The sequence below is a fragment of the Misgurnus anguillicaudatus genome, chromosome 3, assembly GCF_027580225.2.
Source record: "Misgurnus anguillicaudatus chromosome 3, ASM2758022v2, whole genome shotgun sequence".
In the NCBI taxonomy this organism is placed as follows: Eukaryota; Metazoa; Chordata; class Actinopteri; order Cypriniformes; family Cobitidae; genus Misgurnus; species Misgurnus anguillicaudatus.
Genome location: NC_073339.2, coordinates 42,050,748 through 42,067,820, shown reverse-complemented (window position 1 = coordinate 42,067,820; position 17,073 = coordinate 42,050,748). Strand labels below are relative to the sequence as shown.

The following is a 17,073-nucleotide window of genomic DNA, read 5'->3' as shown; positions in this document are numbered from 1 at the left end:
CACACAGACAAGAAGTGCCTATAATGCATATTCCACATTTTATCATAAGTGTTTTAATGCAGTGACTTGCAATGGTCTTGGTCTTGGTCTCGGCCTGTCTTGGTCTCGGTCTTGACCTGGTCTCAACCCTTTAAAGTCTTGGTCTTGTCTCGGTCTCGGTCTGTCTTGGTCTTGGTCATGACTTGGTATCGGTTTAGGTGGTCTTGACCAGGGGCGGAGCCCCACATTGTAGACATTGGGGGCTTAGCCCAAATCTAGGGGTTTCAAAGCTTGGTCCCCTGTTGATATTTTTTCTCCATTTACGGCAGCTTTATAAACTATTTTTTAATCTAAGTGTTCTCTGTATTGTCCAGTGTTGGGTGTAACTAGTTACTAAGTAATTTGTTACTGTAATTTAATTACTTGAAAAAGTAATGTAAGGGATTACTCTTATTTTTCTTGTAATCGAATTATAGTTACTTCTGATGTAACTAAATACTGTCTATGGACTGTAGAACAATTATGTATACTATAATAAATAGTGGATTTAACATGGTTTTAGTTTACAATTCTCACTATTAACTGGTTGATTATTAGCATTAATATTACTGAGATGTTGACTGTTTTTTAGTAGGCCTACTTAAATAGCACATATTAATGCCTGATTCTGCAAAACCTTATTCTACACCCTTAACCCTCCCCATTTCTACAAATACTTAAAATAAACAACTACTTTAGTATTAATAAGCAGTAGTTGGAGTATATTGAGGCAAAAGTAGTTAATAGTTAATTAATAGAGAGAAATGAACCCTAAAGTGGGACCAGAATAATTGATGTACTTCTATATATTGTTTCTTCGAGCCATTTCAAGCCTATCCTAGTATCATGTACTAAATAGGATTTAGAAAGTAATTAGTAATAATTAAATACTTTTTGGAGTAATTTGTAAAGTAATTTAATTACATGATTGAAGATTTAATTAGTAACTAGTAATTAATTACTTTTTTGAGTAACTTACCCAACACTGGTATTGTCATTTTGAAACTGCAACATAACAAATTTTGACAATGATACTTTAACTTCTCTTATTCAAAAATAGGCAAACATGTTTGCTGAAGGCTAATCCAGTAACTATAAAGCTACATAAGAATAACAATTTCTCACCTGCTTATGGAAGCGTTTCTCTCTCTTTCTGTCTATCTGTGATCTCTCTCCACCCTCCTCTCTTCCTATTTGCACTGTCAGTTATCACACATAAGTATATTTTAATGTAAGAGATTGGGGATTCACATTTTATAACTGTCTATCACTGTATTTCTGAGGTAAAATCATTGCGAATTTCAAATGCATATGGACAAAACATACCTAACTAACTATATACTTTCTCACCTTCTTACTTCTGACATCTTTAAAAATATAAATCGTATATCCATCTATAAAAAAGTATATATGCAACAATGAGCAAGTTTTTTCAAAGTTTTAATTCACTGTTATTAAATGTACTTTAAATACAACGTTACCAATGACCAATGAGGCAGACTAGACCAGAGCACCACAGTAAGTTAGACGTTAGCCATGCAGATAATATATCAGTTTACGCTATTTAACAGTATTTACATCACATAACTATAAATATACACTTACAGTAATAACGAAGGCACTGTAATAATAAAGACACTTTGAAAATGCGTTTACTGTGGGGAGATTCAGCATATTATTTTGCCTTCAACACACATCTCTTATTCATTTTCAGTTGAGTGGGGGACCGGAGAGTTAAAGCTGAGTGCCGCCACCTAGCGTCCTGGATGAATTCATTTTACAGATCTGAAAAGATTCGGGGCTTTTGACAAAACATTCGGGGCTCGAGCCCCAAAAGCCACCCCCCCGCTCCGCCCCTGGTCTTGACTACAACACAGTATCTGGCAAACACGAGCGTCTCTGTTCAAGTTCAAGGCAGCAGGCACTTATTTTGGCATGACACGTGATGCACACACGATCTCTCAAAGCGCAGATCACATATTTTGAAATGACGAACCACACACACGACAAGCTACATACATGTTGTGACGAACTTCGCATCGTGCGCTTCAAAAAAAGAAGTCACAAGCCGCCATTATTTTGTAAATACAATTAAACTCCCCCCCACCCTTTCGGGATTTGTGACCCTGGACCACAAAACCATAAGTCATAATATGGGTTTATTTATAGCAAAAGCCAACAATACATTGTATGGGTCAAAGTTATACATTTTTAATGCCAAAAATCATTAGGATCAGGGTTCCCACGGGTCCTTGAAAGTTTGTGAATCTGGGAAAAGAAATTCAAGGCACTGGGAAGTTTTTGAAAATATACATACATAGATACAGGTCATTGAGGGTGCTTGAATCTATTTTATGCAAGAAGTTTTCTGGAAAAAAATCCATATTATTCCCTGTGTAGTGTAGGATAATATCATACAAATTCTAGACTTTTTAAGCACACGTGCTAAACTGTTCGCTTTAAATGCTTATATCTTCTGTATGCGAATGTTGATTCATATCAAAATGCTTTTTTGCATAGTTGTGTTTGATACATAAAAAACGTCTCGGGTTATGTATGTAACTGTTGTTCCCTGAGAAGGGAACGAGACGCTGCGTCTCCCATGCCATACTTCCTGCATCCCTGTAACGCCGTCTTTGGCAGTATTTCAGATAGCGATATACTTCCTGGCTCCCGCATCACCCTGTCTTTGTCGTTAAGCCTCACCATTGGTTGAATTTGATATACATATTCACACGCACTTACCACTGGAGGCGTCCCCAAAGTGTCACCACAGTGATGCAGCGCGAGTTCCCTCAAAAGGGAACTGTAACAATGTATCTTAAAAGGTAACACGATGTAACCTTGCTCTCACTTAAAATGTGTCTCCACATTTAGTCCTTGAATTTGAGGGTATTGAACCTGGAAAGGTCCTTGAATTTGAAGTTCAATAAGGTGTGGGAAACATGATGAAGATATTTTGTACATTTCCTACCATAAATATTTTTAAAATTAATTTATCATTAGTAAACGCTAGCTAAGGGCGATTTTCTCAATATTTAATTTTTTTGCACTCTCAGATACCCTGTATCTCGGCCAACTATTGTCCTATTCAACAAACCATACATCAAAGCTTATTTATTCAGCATTCAGAAGATACATCTCAAAAACCTTATGACTGGTTTTGTGGTCCACATTTGTGATTTTTCATAGATGCATACAGTAATCGGAAACCTGCTTAAAGCCTCACAACCGATCTTTTCAGTTTTACAGCTTGAGTCATAGAATGTCATTGAGAAAAGAGTATTTATTTTTTACGAAATAAAACCATTTTATTGTGCTCTTTGACATTTCCACCAGACATGAAAGCCCTTTAAAAATCCATTCTTTCCAAGCAGCCCATATACACTGCATGGAGCTGTTTTCTGGCTTTTTACATTCACCGAGTCATTTTGAACTTTCTTTCATAGTCCATGGAAAATCAGGAGTGCTACAGTTTGCAATTTAAGAGATGACAATTCAACTGAACAAACCTGCGGAGGAGATACAGTGCATGTGAATGGTTAGCCTTTAAAAGTGCGGATTTGTACAAGGGACATGTTCATCAAAGATTTGAGTATAACGTTTTAAATTTGTCATTTTGATTAGCTAAAAATATAAATAAGACCTTGATTTCGTTAAGTATACAAACATTTGGATTAAATAATGATACTGTCTCTGCATTATATTATAATTATATTGTCATGCATTACTCTTTTCCTGTAGACCTTAATTAAGCAAAAACTCTCACAGGAATTACCAGATTGCTTCTGAATGTTTAAAACTTAATTCGAAAACAACTGAAACACTTTTGGGTTTGGAGAAAAAGAGCGAGTGTACAAAAATAACCTCATGTTCAGGACTGGTTTGCAGTATACAGACACATTTCAGAATAAAAATACAATTAGTATGACAACAGCTGTTTTTTCATTGATACTATATGCATGATAAGAACAGTTGGATAAACGAAATATACAGATACAAACTATTACTTCGGTATATACTGTACTTTATGCAAAACATGACTCAACAGCATTCTAAACATATGTTTTAGGCAAAACCAGGTGCACTCTGGCTCTTAAAGGAACAGTACACCCAAAAAAGAAAACTTTCATTATCCGGCTAAACTTGTATTGTGCTGATTTCTCTCTTTCAGGCAAATATTAAAGCAATAGATCAGCCAAACATGAAAAATACCACATGATTTACTCACCCTGAAGCCATCTGAGATGCATACTGTAGGTTTCTCATTTTTCAGACGAACACATTTTCAGTTATTTTAGAAAATATCCTAAGTCTTCCAAGCTTTATAAAGTCAGAAACGGGGTCTACTTCTTTCAAGGCCAAAGAACGTGCATCCATCCCCCACAAAAGCAACTCAAATGGCTCCAGGTGAACAAACACAAGCCCTCCGAGGGCAATCGGTGCGACCCCGCAGAAAAATCCATATTTAAAACTCCACAAACGAAAATAACTAGCTTCCAGTATACAAGGAGTTAAATTCTTGGACTCCTCTGCATTCACTAGAGAGTTTTAGCCATAGACATTATCTACGTAGATGCCTCATGACATGCCGGAACGCAATCCAGCGTCGCCGCCATATTGCTTGGGCCGCCACACTGCTTGGGTCTCCTCACTGTATGCTAGCACCAGTGTCAATCTGAGTCTTGGTAGTTCTTCCAAGCTTTATAACCGGTGTCTAAGAATGTCCAAGAATGTGCATCCATCCTTCACAAAAGTAATCCACACGGCTCCAGGGGGACAAACACAGTCGATGTGATTTTGTAGGAAAAATATCCATATTTATAATGTTAATAACAACTAGCTTCCGGTAAAATCCTACACGCATGCACTAGATATTTGCGTAGCATATGATGCGCAAGATCCAGTGAGAAAAGACTCTAGGGAGAACCGTGTGTTGAGCTACAGGGATAGCTTTATTGTCTTATATCGAAATCCTCCACCATTTTCTTTAAAATCATCATTTTAAAGAAATGCTCCCTGTTCTGTGCCTCCGCTCCCCGCATTCGTCACTACGCCATTACGTCACTACGTAGTGTACCTATGGCATGTGTTCACTACGCTAAAACCATAGACATTATATACGTAGGCTCCTCATAGACTGAAGCTGCCTATTGGAGCTGACGTATCAGCACGGCCGCCATCTTGGATGGGTCCCCAATGCATTTATTTCTACTGAGGAAGGTGTATCCCCAACTACAATAATCATAACTCCTCACATTTTTACTGGATTTTTACATGTAAGTTACGTTAGTTACGATGACATAATATTAAATAACCAAAATTATTGTTAATTCTTACTTGTGAATGGTAATCCCATGCAATCTGGTATCAATACTGTGCTGGTTATTGCAACCGTAAACTGCACAAAATATGGGCATAGTTGCTCACTAGTGTACAGTGAGGAGACCCAACCAGTATGGCGGCGACGCTGGATTACGTTCCAGCACGCCATGAGGCGTCCACGTATACAATGTCCCTGACCAAAACTCTCCAGTGACTGCAGAGGAGTCCAAGTGTTGCTACGGGAAGCTATTTTCGTTTGTAAAGTTTTAAATATGGATTTTTTTGCAAAATCGCATCAACCACCCTCAGAAGGCCTGTGTTTATCCACCTGAAGCTATCCGGATCACCCCTGTGAAGGATGGATGCACTCTCTTTGTCCTTGAAAGAAGTAAACCCCGTTTTTGACTTTTATAAAGCTTGGAAGAGCTAGGACTGAAAATGTGCTCGTCTGAAAAATGATGGACAAATGTATCACAGATGGCTTCAGGGAGAGTAAATAATGTGGTCATTTTTGGCACAACAGAAGTATTATAAAAGTGGTCCGTGCACTATATTCAAACCATCTGCAATTCAAATCATTAAATTTGAAATTTTGCAAAACTTTGATAGAAAATGATGACATGAACAGACATTTTCATTATGGGTGAACTGTTCCTTTAATATTTGGCTGACACAATTACCAGTCAAGCACTTTGATTCAGATGTGTTGTGTAATAACTGGTTTCACAGTACTGGTCTCAGATGATTCAGTTTCCTCAAAATTTAGAGGCCAGTTCTTTTGTTTAAATCAATTGTCTATCAGCATTTATGGCGATGTGAAAAGATTATGCTATTAATAGCTAAAGAAGATCTGTTTTCATCAGTAAAAAACAAGCTGCATTATTTAGCTTGGTCTGGGGTTCACAGTGGTTTAGAATTGGCAATAACTTTCATAGACTGACATAGAAATAAGTCTGGCAAACATGAACAGAACTGGGTTTAAGCTGATCTAAGGCCTAAATGCTGGCGAAAAATAGATTTAAAACACATTACATTCTCTAGTATGCATGACTTGTGTACAACATCGTTAATGAAACAAATCAATAGCCAAAAAAGTACCTGCTCAAAAAAGTTTGCGAGGCTCAAAAATCGCAGGTATGAGTCTTAAAACATTCACTGTTCAATGTAAACTTTACAAAAAAAGAGTGAAGAACGCATTAATAGAAGCCCCCTCCAAAAGTAATGTTTTAAAATCCAGTCGAGTGTGCTTCAGTGGCAAATTCAGGAGTTGATCTTTAAAACCGTCGCTAATGAAGGAATAAAGAATATCTTCAAAGTCTTTATAAAATCTAAGGTCGTGGAGAACAGTGTTCGGCAGACGTTTTGAAATGTTTGTTCTTTTCCCCAAATACACCACAGTCAATATACTGTCACAGGACACGGCCATGCGATAACCAAAGATTAATTGTAGTAATAATAAGAAGAATCGATCGATCTTAACGGTAATACTACTAATCCATGAAGATGAGGATGATTATATAATAGTAGTCTATTGTTATTTCCAATATATAAAAATCAAATGTTGACTTGAGGTTAATACTGTTAAACATTTTCTATTCTTACCACTTGGCACGTACACTCACTGCGAGATCTACTGTATCTTGTTTTTTGTTTTCATTCTCAAAGAGAACGACTGAAAAAAGCTAAAGAATTCAGCAATACTTCTAAGCTATTTCACTAAAAGTGAGTGCTGACTTAATCGTCAGTACTGCCTGGTTTGGTCCAGAGATTTGGACTATTTTAATTGGATGAGCTATAAAAACAGCAGTCATGATTTTTGTTGAGCGGACACTCCCTTCCAGTAGTCCAGAATGTCGTGTAGGTCCTCATCTTTGGCAAACTGTACCTTCCTCCTTAATGCGTGACCAGCTGCAATATACTCTTCCTCATCCCTGTGGCGCTTGCGGTGAAGTTTAAAACGTTCCCACAGGCTAAGCGATGGCGTGCAGCTGTACTCGGGGCTGGAATAGCCGCTCATGTTGTGGTACTGTGGTGAGAGCTGAGAATAGGACAGCTCACAAGGCCTTGAGCGTGTTAGAGGCTCCAGAATAGAAGACTTTCGGCTCCCCGACTCCTCTATCGACTCGTCCATGTGGTGGGGTCCGGGGTAGGAGTGCCTGTGCTCGCTGTATTGTCGAATTCGCTCTGCTTCCGCTCTAAGGATTGCGGCCGCTGGTGTGACCGTTATGATTCCTGACTCGTCTAGGGGCGATGAAGTCTTCTCAATATACTTGGACTCTGAGACTCTGTATGCCCCTTCGGAACGGAAAGAGCGGGGACTTCGCAACGAACCGCTTGAGGATGTGCTCGCACGCTTCGGTGGAGCATCCATACTGTGATGTCGCTGTAAGGGATGATGGTACCCCCCTTTGTACACTGGAGAAAGAAAACCAGCCTTTCCAGGTGGGTGTTCTGATATGAGGACTAACTGTGGCTCTGCCGTGGACACAGCACCAGATTTTGCAGCCTGGAATGATGTTGAATCTGATTTGAGGGCATCGATGCAGTTGTTGATGATCTGATTTACTTTGTCCACTTCTTTTGCAATGGTGGATATCTCAGCAACAGATCCTTGGCTGGCTTCCGAAGGAGCAACGCTGCATTCCCTGACGATGCGGTCTGGTTGCTCAGATCTCACTTCCATGTAATTCCCCTTTGTTGTTTTTGGCGTGCTGGAGATTTCTTGCAACTTGTATTGATCTGTGTCACTGGCAGTTGGCAAGTATGGTATCCTTTGTACTGTTTCACCAGTGGAGAGCATTTGCTTTTGTGACAGCTGTGATATGGTCCCTTGTTCCAGCTCAGTCCCATATTTCATCTCAATCAAATTTCTTTTCATCTTTTCAAGCTTTTTGCTTTTCGGTTCTTCTTGATGTTTGCGCCTTCTCGCGCAATGAAACGCCATGCCCAAAACTATAAGCATTCCAAAGAGACAACCAAGTATGGTCATAATGTAGTGAGTAGCGGTTGAGTTGTTTGTCACACGTTCTTGCAAAGTCCTCGGACCTGTGGAGATGGTCAGACAGGTATGATTGAATCTCAAGGAGTTACGTATAGATGCCACGCAATATGTGTAGTTAGTGTGAGATTTAAGGTTTGGCAACTCAATTTCTTCTCTCTGGCTCTTTAGGTTTTGGATGTCTGTGAAGAAGCTGTTGTTGTAAAGGACAAGGATGTACATTTTCCGAAAAGGATTGGGAATCTGGACTGTGATGATTGCGCTTGTGTGAGTCACTTCTTTTAGTTTCATCATAGGACGTGCGTCTGGATCTAAAAATGTAGGGCTGATGCTTATAGTTTCCTCCGGAAATGTCCCAGAGGAACAGTCGTCCAATCCACAAGGACTCGAATCGGGCAACATCGTGGGAGTGCCCCTGTCAAAAGATCCATGAAGATAAGGAGTCACGTTGACATCTGTGCACACAGAGGAGAGTGCATGGAAAGCATTCCGAAATCTTGGCATCCTAGGGTTTTGGCTCAAAAGATTGTAGCCTGAAAATCCAGCAGGCGTGTCGCATACCATCCGCTCGCTCGTCCGATTTGGAAATGCTGCAAGCCAGCGCAAAAATCCAAGTAGTTCGCATGAGCAGCCGAATGGGTTTGCATAAAGCTCACATGTCGTCAACTTCGACAGCCCACGAAATGTAGCACCGTCAAGTTGCTGAATCCTGTTCATAGAAAGGTCTATGTTTTCGATAGCAGGACACTCCCAAAAAGCATTGGCCGTTACAGTCTCTATCAGGTTAGCCTGTAGATAGAGGTACTGTAAGCGCCCCAGGCCTCTCAGCATTCCCTCTGTTAAGTTCCTTAGCTTGTTGAAACCAATCTGTAACACTTGCAGATTGAACTGGGCAGAGAACGCACCATCTTCTATGTAAGAGATGTCGTTCTTTGTCAGATTTAGGTAAGTGAGATTGCCAAAGCGACTAAGTGAAGAAAAGTGAATGCTTCGAATCTTGTTCTCGTTAAGTCGCAAGTCAACGATTGTGCTGTTAATCTGCAATGGAATATTTTCGAATGGTGGTTGGTTCTGGCTGCAGATTGCTAACCACACAAATCCCTTTTCCCCCTCGATCAGCCAGCAATCTCCTTGAACAACAGGCACACTTGTCAGTGAGAAAAACACGAGGGCCATCGCCCTGCAAAATAAGGCACTGGTCACCATACCACCTCTGTGTCCGCTGGATCCAGACATAATGGACTTCATCTGTGCTTCAGTCATGATGTTTACACAGGTGACAATCTGTATCTGTATTCCACAGGAAATGGGACAAAGCTGGAATTATAATTACATGGATAATTGTTTAGGTTTGGTAAACTGTCAGCTTGCTTATTGTGTTTTCCTCTCTTCAGTGTATCCTTGGTGTTTTATCACACTGGAAAATGAGCTTCAGTTATGACTAGAGTCTTGGTTGTAAGCAATAACTTTTCAGATTGCGTATTTGAGTAGTCCCACACATAGTCTCCCACAGGGCAAGAAGCGATTGTGTCTTCCAAATACTGCATTTCTCATCAGATACCAGCTCATGACCGGATTTTCATATTGCTTCCTGTAGAAATGAGAAGAGAGAATATGATTATTGATATTTGCAAGAACTAGGTCAGGGGATAAAACACAGAAAAGGGCCCTTATTGATAGCTATGCAGCAAAATGTCACATAGTTGTGAATATTTTCGAGGGATCATTATGAAATAAACCAGTTACTCAAAGTTAATGTCAAGGTGCTTTACAATTAAGCCCCAATTAACACCCACTACGTCTGCTGTACCTTCATTTTCAAGTGCAAGGAGTGATGCCAAGAGCACAATTCTGTCTAGTGGCATTTTAAAAGCCATTTTTAACAAGTCCAATTTTGTTTAGCTGACACCATGTTTTTGATATTATCATTATGGTTGCTCACCTAGTGAGAGCTAAAGTTAGCATAAATCAATCATGCAGACACGCTCACACGCTCTCAAAGGCCAATTACCGTCTAACAGCTTAGCTCATCCTGATAATACAGAAACGCACACACACAGCCTTTAGAGTAGAGTTTACTTTTGCATCTATCCAACCTTATTAGCCCATAAAACATTCACCACTCAACTAATAAAGGGAAACCCTCAAGTAGGCTACTTCATCTTTTTAATTACAGTTGAAACTAAATCAAATGTTAAAAAATCACAGCAACAAAGCTCCCTGATTATTTTAGATAGCTCTCGATTCTCTTAAAACAAAGTGATTTTAAAGTGTACCTCATCTATTTACAGGGGTTTGTGGGAAGGACATTACCTGTTGCTAGACATTCAATGCACTATTAAGATGCATTTGTCATGTTTGAGGAGTCACAAGAAACAAATTTGGATGTAATTTGGATCACTTTAATGATGGATGTGGGTGCTTTTTGTACTGTAATATGTATGATATAATGTATAGGCAGCCGGTTGTTATCGCAAAAATAATTAGTTAATTTTTAACGAATGCAGACCTTCCGCAAAGCAAACCCTGTTTATTTTCGGTTTTAAGATAAGTCAAGATGTTCACATGTCACGAACACACTATTTGGTTTAATCATTTGTAAATTATAATATCATGTGTGTAATTAACTCATTCGCCGCCAGTCATTTTTTGAAAAGTTTTCACAAAAGTTCACAAAATGCCTTCCAGGAAAATTTTCTTCTAAAAATATATAAACATACAAATATATCAAATGAAAGAACAGACCCTCTGCTTTCAAACAAACAATAAACAAACAAACAAAACGGAGGGGGGGACGTTTCATCCTATCTATATTTTTTCTCTGCTTATAAACTCTTAAATATGGGCATTTTTCTTTAAAAATATTTTTTTGGCATATTCAGAACAATTATCAAAACATACACAGAGTTTAAAATGAGCAAATGACATTTTGTTTTAAGTTTTTTCATAAATTGGGTTAGTGCAGATTAACATAAAAATTCATGGAACCCGTTTTTATGCAAATGTTTTCTCTTAATTGACAAGATAACTCGTCAATGGCGGGGAAAGAGTTAAAAGACATTTATATTTAATTTTTGTGTCACATTAAACTGTACCTTGTCAAAACAATTTGCAGCATCCGGTTTATCGTGTTATTAGTTTTGATTGGTTGTTATATGGGAATAAAAAACCTGCAAATGCCTTTGTGTGGCCAATCACAATAATGCATTCCGACGAGCCGTGAAATTAAAGAAGATAACGTGATGCCAGTTTAATAGAAAATTATTAGTGTGTGTTTAATACATCCAGGGTGGCATTAGGGTGCAAATTACGCATTTTTATTTTGTAGTAAACTTTTAATTTAAAGGGATAGTTAACCCAAAAATGAAAATAATCTCATTAATGACTCACCCTCATTTCGTTCCAGGCTCGTGGGGCCACCGTTCGTCTTCGGAAAACAGTTTAAGATGTTTTAGATTTAGTCCGAGAGCTTGTTGACCCTTTATTGAAAATCTACGTACGGTAATACGAAAATACATTTCGTCCAAAAATAACAAAAATTACGACTTTATTCAGCATTGTCTTCTCTTCCGGGTCTGTTGTGAAGTGCATGCGCGAGACTAAAGTCACGTGACTGAATTGACGCCGATGGGGTCTGAAGTTTTTTTTTTTTTTAACTAACAGCGTCTCCCTCAGACTGTAAATGAAGCCCGTAAGCGCAAAAAACAAAACAAAAAAACACAGCTGGGGGGGAACCAGATAACACGTCAGCCGTGTCACTGCAGTCACGTGACTTTAGTGTTTTTGTTATTTTTGGACCAAAATGTATTTTCAATGCTTCAAGACATTCTAACTGACCCACTGATGTCACATGGACTACTTTGATGATTTTTTTATTAACTTTCTGTACATGGACAGTAAACCGTACGTAGATTTTCAATGAAGGGTCAACAAGCTCTCGGACTAAATATAAAGCATCTTAAACTGAGTTCCGAAAATAAATGGAGGTCTTACAAGTTTGGAACGATGTGATATTATTTTCATTTTTGGGTGAACCGTCCCTTTAAGCTGTATTAATACAAGAAGTAACCATTTAAATAACATTATTTGAGTGAAGCGCATTTTATAGGTTTTTTTAGTTCTGGTGCTATGTATCACCTGCATTGGGAACTTAGTAGTAGTTTGAGATCCACTACTGCATTACAATATATTTTTCATAAGTATTACATACAAAATTTATTAGAAACGTTAGAAACAAAATTTAAGTAGACCCAGCCTATCGGAGCATGTGTTCAGACCTGCTTCATGCGAATGAGCTTTACAGCCACGATAATGCAACCCGTTTGTTTTTTTGACAGCTTACAAGGCACTTATTTTAGAGAGCAGTAGGAGAGGCGGGCCACAGTCGAAATGGGGTGAAAAGAGGCTCTGTTGTGTGAATCTTTCATAGCGTACACAATGTCTAACATGCTCGCGATTTACTACACACTGTCAAAAAGTACATTGCGTTCATCGGCTGCAAACAAAGCGCTGTTCCCCTAAGTACCCTTCTCATCAGTACAAGCGCTGCAAGCGTTTTAAATATTGATCTATTTATTTAGTTATTTATACTGAGTGTTCATATATTCTCACCGGTAAACGGTTTAAATCTCACACAATGTGTTTTGCATTGTTGAATTATAAAAAATATGTCTTGGTACATGCTCACAAACTAGTGAGATGTTTTTATAAAGATGATAAATATCTTCCCTACAGCGGCTCCAAAAAGGCACTTAGGTCAGAGAAAATTTCATTTCATTTTATAGTAATATCTCAAAACAACTGGCATCTACATACAAATGATTCTCAAAACTTTTTATTATTGAGCAATTTTTGCTGTTACCTTCAACTAACTGGTCTGAACCTTTTTTTAAATTGGATGAAATATGAAGTCAGTTCACCTCAGGTTTACTCGGATGTCCCAGTCGAGTAACCACATTAACTACTTTACAGTAGCAATAGACGTGTTTGACAACCAGAAAATGCCCAAATAGTTTTTCGTCTGTAAATCTTTTATCATTTAAAACCACCTTCTATATGTAAAAGGTTTTGCTGGAAATTGTTTTCATGCTATTTCACTTAAAGTCGCCATAAAACGGAAGTATCAATTGCCTAATTTTCACGGTGGTGACGTATATCCGAGTGAAAACAGCTTCTGAAATGAAATAAGGCAGGGCTGGATTTGAATCTGTCCATCAAGATCTGATTGGATTGTTTGAAGTTTGGTCGTGTTGCTATTTGCTAATCGCAGTGATCTTCTCCTGGACCCCGCCCACCTGCCATATCAGGGGAGGAGATTTGTGTTATTCATTAAAGATTTTGAGGGCACATGAATTTTTTAAAATAATGAAGATAAATAATTAATTTGTAAAAAAAAAAATACCACAACATTACAAAAAATACAGATTTTTATTTTATTTTCATGGCGACTTTAAAAAAAAGGCACTCTCAGAAGAAACGTACAAAAGCTGTCACTAAGACGGTACCCTCCTAATACATTATGTACCATTTAGATACATATATGTCCCTGTAGATACAAATATGCAGTGTTGTGTGTAATGCATTACAAGTTACGTGCATTATGTAATAATATTACTTTTCTGAAGTAACAAGTAAAGTAACGCATTACTTTTTAAATTTACACATTAATATTAATTAATATTAATATTAGTACACATTAATATAAACAGTTTAATTAATTCGATAAAAAAATATATACTGAATTAAACTAAACATAGTCACATTATGCACTGTATGGGTACACGCCTGTGTGGAAACAGTTTGAGTCAGAAACTGAGATGGCAGGCCAGAGCTCGACATTTTTGTGATGAAATATGCAATTTCTGAATGCAGAACTTTTCAGTCATGAAAACACCTGCAAGGCCTTAAAGTGGAAGTCCAATCTAGACATTTTAGCCTGTTATCACGGGTAATTTGGGTCCATTTTGCATTTTACATGAGGAAAAAAAGAAATTTGCACGATTTCGATTATTAGATTGATAGTGTGTTGAAGCGGAATTTTCGTAACGGTCTTTGATGGACTCAATTAACCAGAATGCACTGGGCGAAACTGAGTCATTAGGCTTGTTTGAGATGAGCAAATTCTGCGCAGAATCGATCACCGGTGATCCGCGCAAGATGCATGTCGGTTAGAAAAGTGTCCGACTTACGTCCGACTTGCTCTGATGTCACGCTGACGTGTGCAAAATAACTCTCGCGATGGAGAGGCGGGCTCGTCGGATTCTACAGCCGAGCGCAGTTGCTCTCCACCGACTGCGTTGACGAAAAGCACGATGGGAAAGACTTGCTGACGACACAGCTTAATGCTCATTGGCCAGGTTATGTCAGCTGATGACTTGTTAATTCTAAAAACTCTAATTCCTGTAGTAGTTTTTATATTAATTCAATTGTTCTTTACTATGACATTTATATTTTTTATGAATTCCTGTAAACTTCTGTATTGGTGTTGATTTATTTGTACTGTGAGCTGTTTATATTTCACACAACAGAAACAAATTTTTATTACCACTAGATTTATTCATCCCAACATTTACTAAGTAACCTTTTCCAGTAACGAACTGTTGATTCTCCTTATAAACATCTTTATGTAAATGAATTTATTGGTATTTAAGTTGCATCTATTTAATCCGCGATAAAATACGCGAACGTGATCTCTGCCTATGCTGACGTTTGTAGTCGACTGGACTGCGAGATTGGTGAAGTGTCTGACTTAAAAGCTCTTTTTTCACTCCTCCCCTTACTGCAGCCGTCTGCTCTCGTCTGAATTTCAGGCAAGGCAAGCTGCATCTCAAACAAGCCTATTAGCTTCACCCACTAACCACTGATCGATGCAGTCTTCAGGTTTGTTTGACTACATGCGGTGCCGCAAGAACCGACAGCCGGATGACGTCAAGGTTCCACGAGAGCGATTTAAAAGGAAACTCCTCCGAATAATTTCGCGAATCGCGGTACTTTGACGTCATCCGGCTGTCAATTCTTGCGACGCCACATGAAGTTGAACAAGCCTAATAACAACTTTTACCGCTCAACTGGCTCTCAAATCAACTCAAGTCAACTTGAAGTTAGCCGGCAGACGAACCCATCCAAAGAGTAACTCCGCTTTAACCGTCCCTGAAGGGGAAATCATCAAAACCCTTGATAAAAGATGACTAGAACCTGTGCAGTATGTGGATGTAAGGACAACAAATTCAGGCCACCGGGAGATTTTATTGTTTACATCAACGCAACCTGAAAGCCGCCGTTTCCATGCACACGACAAATGACGGCCGATAAGCCGGATGTTATTCATTTCCTATGGAGAGTCGCAAAGGGGCTGCGTGAGCCAGTTTTGACGGTTGGATCCGTTAAAAAATGTGAACTTGTGCGACTAAGCCGCATGTGATATGCCGACCAGAAGTGATGTATTTCATTGTATTCCAATCATAAACTATGTATGAGATGAAAATTATTAATCTTTTTTGTTTAACTTTATTAGTAACACTTGAATCCTTAAAAACATTTTGATTACTGATAATAAATACATTATCAATTTAATTTGTGTATGTTATTATTTTAATCTTGTCTTTATATGTTCTATCCAAAAAATATTGGCAATCTTTGTCATATGTGCATAGCTGTTTATTGTTTCATTCATTTGCGTTCATTTATTTATTCCACCATGGTAAACATATTAGAATTAAGCCTCTTGCGCTGGAACCAGCTTCTCTCCCATATACGATTAAACTGAAACTTCATTACGACTGCCACTAGGGGGAGAGCTCCGACTGTCATTTCCGTATGTCGTGTGCAGTGGAAAGGCGGCTTTAGTTGACACACCACTAACAGATTACTCAAAAATTTGAATATGCAGCCAGCACTTTCGTCAAGAAGATTTCCAGTACTGTTTTCAGCCCAGTTTTTCCGTGGTAAAAATATCTAAAACATCATTTGGCTTAGTTGTTACTTGTTTTGTGTAACTACGGTAAACATACTACGTAGAAAGTTATTATCATTTTGTTGTTATTATGAACACAAGCAAAGCAAGCTAACGTTAGCTCATCCTGTGCAGCTGTCAATCAAAGAACGTTATCATCTACTGTCAATCATCTCGCCTCTAGACCCGCCCCCGTTTAGAACTTTCAGAATTATGTAGTCGTGCATTTTTCTTTCGGTGATTTGAGGTGTCGTATCGTTACTGTAGAAGTTAAAAGCTGTAATTTTTTATATGGAGTTAGTACATTTGATGGCAGCACAATCAAGTACATATATGTCATGAAATATAGTGTTGGAGCATAATGTTGTTTTAGGGTGGACTTCCGCTTTAAAGAGATCAAGCCTCAGCCCAGTGGCGGTCCTGGCTAGATTTACGCCCTGGGCGAACCATCCCTTCGCCGCCCCCAGAAAAAAAAATTACCCCCAAATCCCGCCACCAACATGTATTATTTTATTATATATAATCTTAAATACAAAAACGTAACAAGAACAGAGAAAAACAAGATAAATAAATGTAATACAGTATATAAACACACACACACACACACACACACACACACACACACACACACACACACACACACACACACACACACACACACACACACACACACTCCTCATCAGACTACACAACCATGTCTGTTGGCCATGGCTGCTGTGGAAGTATCCAAAATATTTCAGAAGTGCCCCTGAATTTACAATTAAGATACAATATGTAAGTT

At 38.5% G+C, this 17,073-nt stretch overlaps 1 protein-coding gene across 3 annotated transcripts in view; it reads right to left on the bottom strand.

Moving 5' to 3' along the window:
• Nucleotides 1-3,289: 3,289 nt before the first annotated feature.
• The window catches only part of elfn1b (extracellular leucine-rich repeat and fibronectin type III domain containing 1b), a 166,884-nt gene continuing 153,100 nt past the window's right edge, over nt 3,290-17,073 (bottom strand). For all 3 annotated transcript variants that reach the window (XM_055206051.2, XM_055206053.2, XM_055206052.2), the window contains one exon: nt 3,290-9,932. In XM_055206051.2, the coding sequence (XP_055062026.2) occupies nt 7,151-9,604 (2,454 nt within the window). In that variant the 5' untranslated portion in view covers nt 9,605-9,932 and the 3' untranslated portion in view covers nt 3,290-7,150. The remainder of the gene's footprint in view (nt 9,933-17,073) is intronic.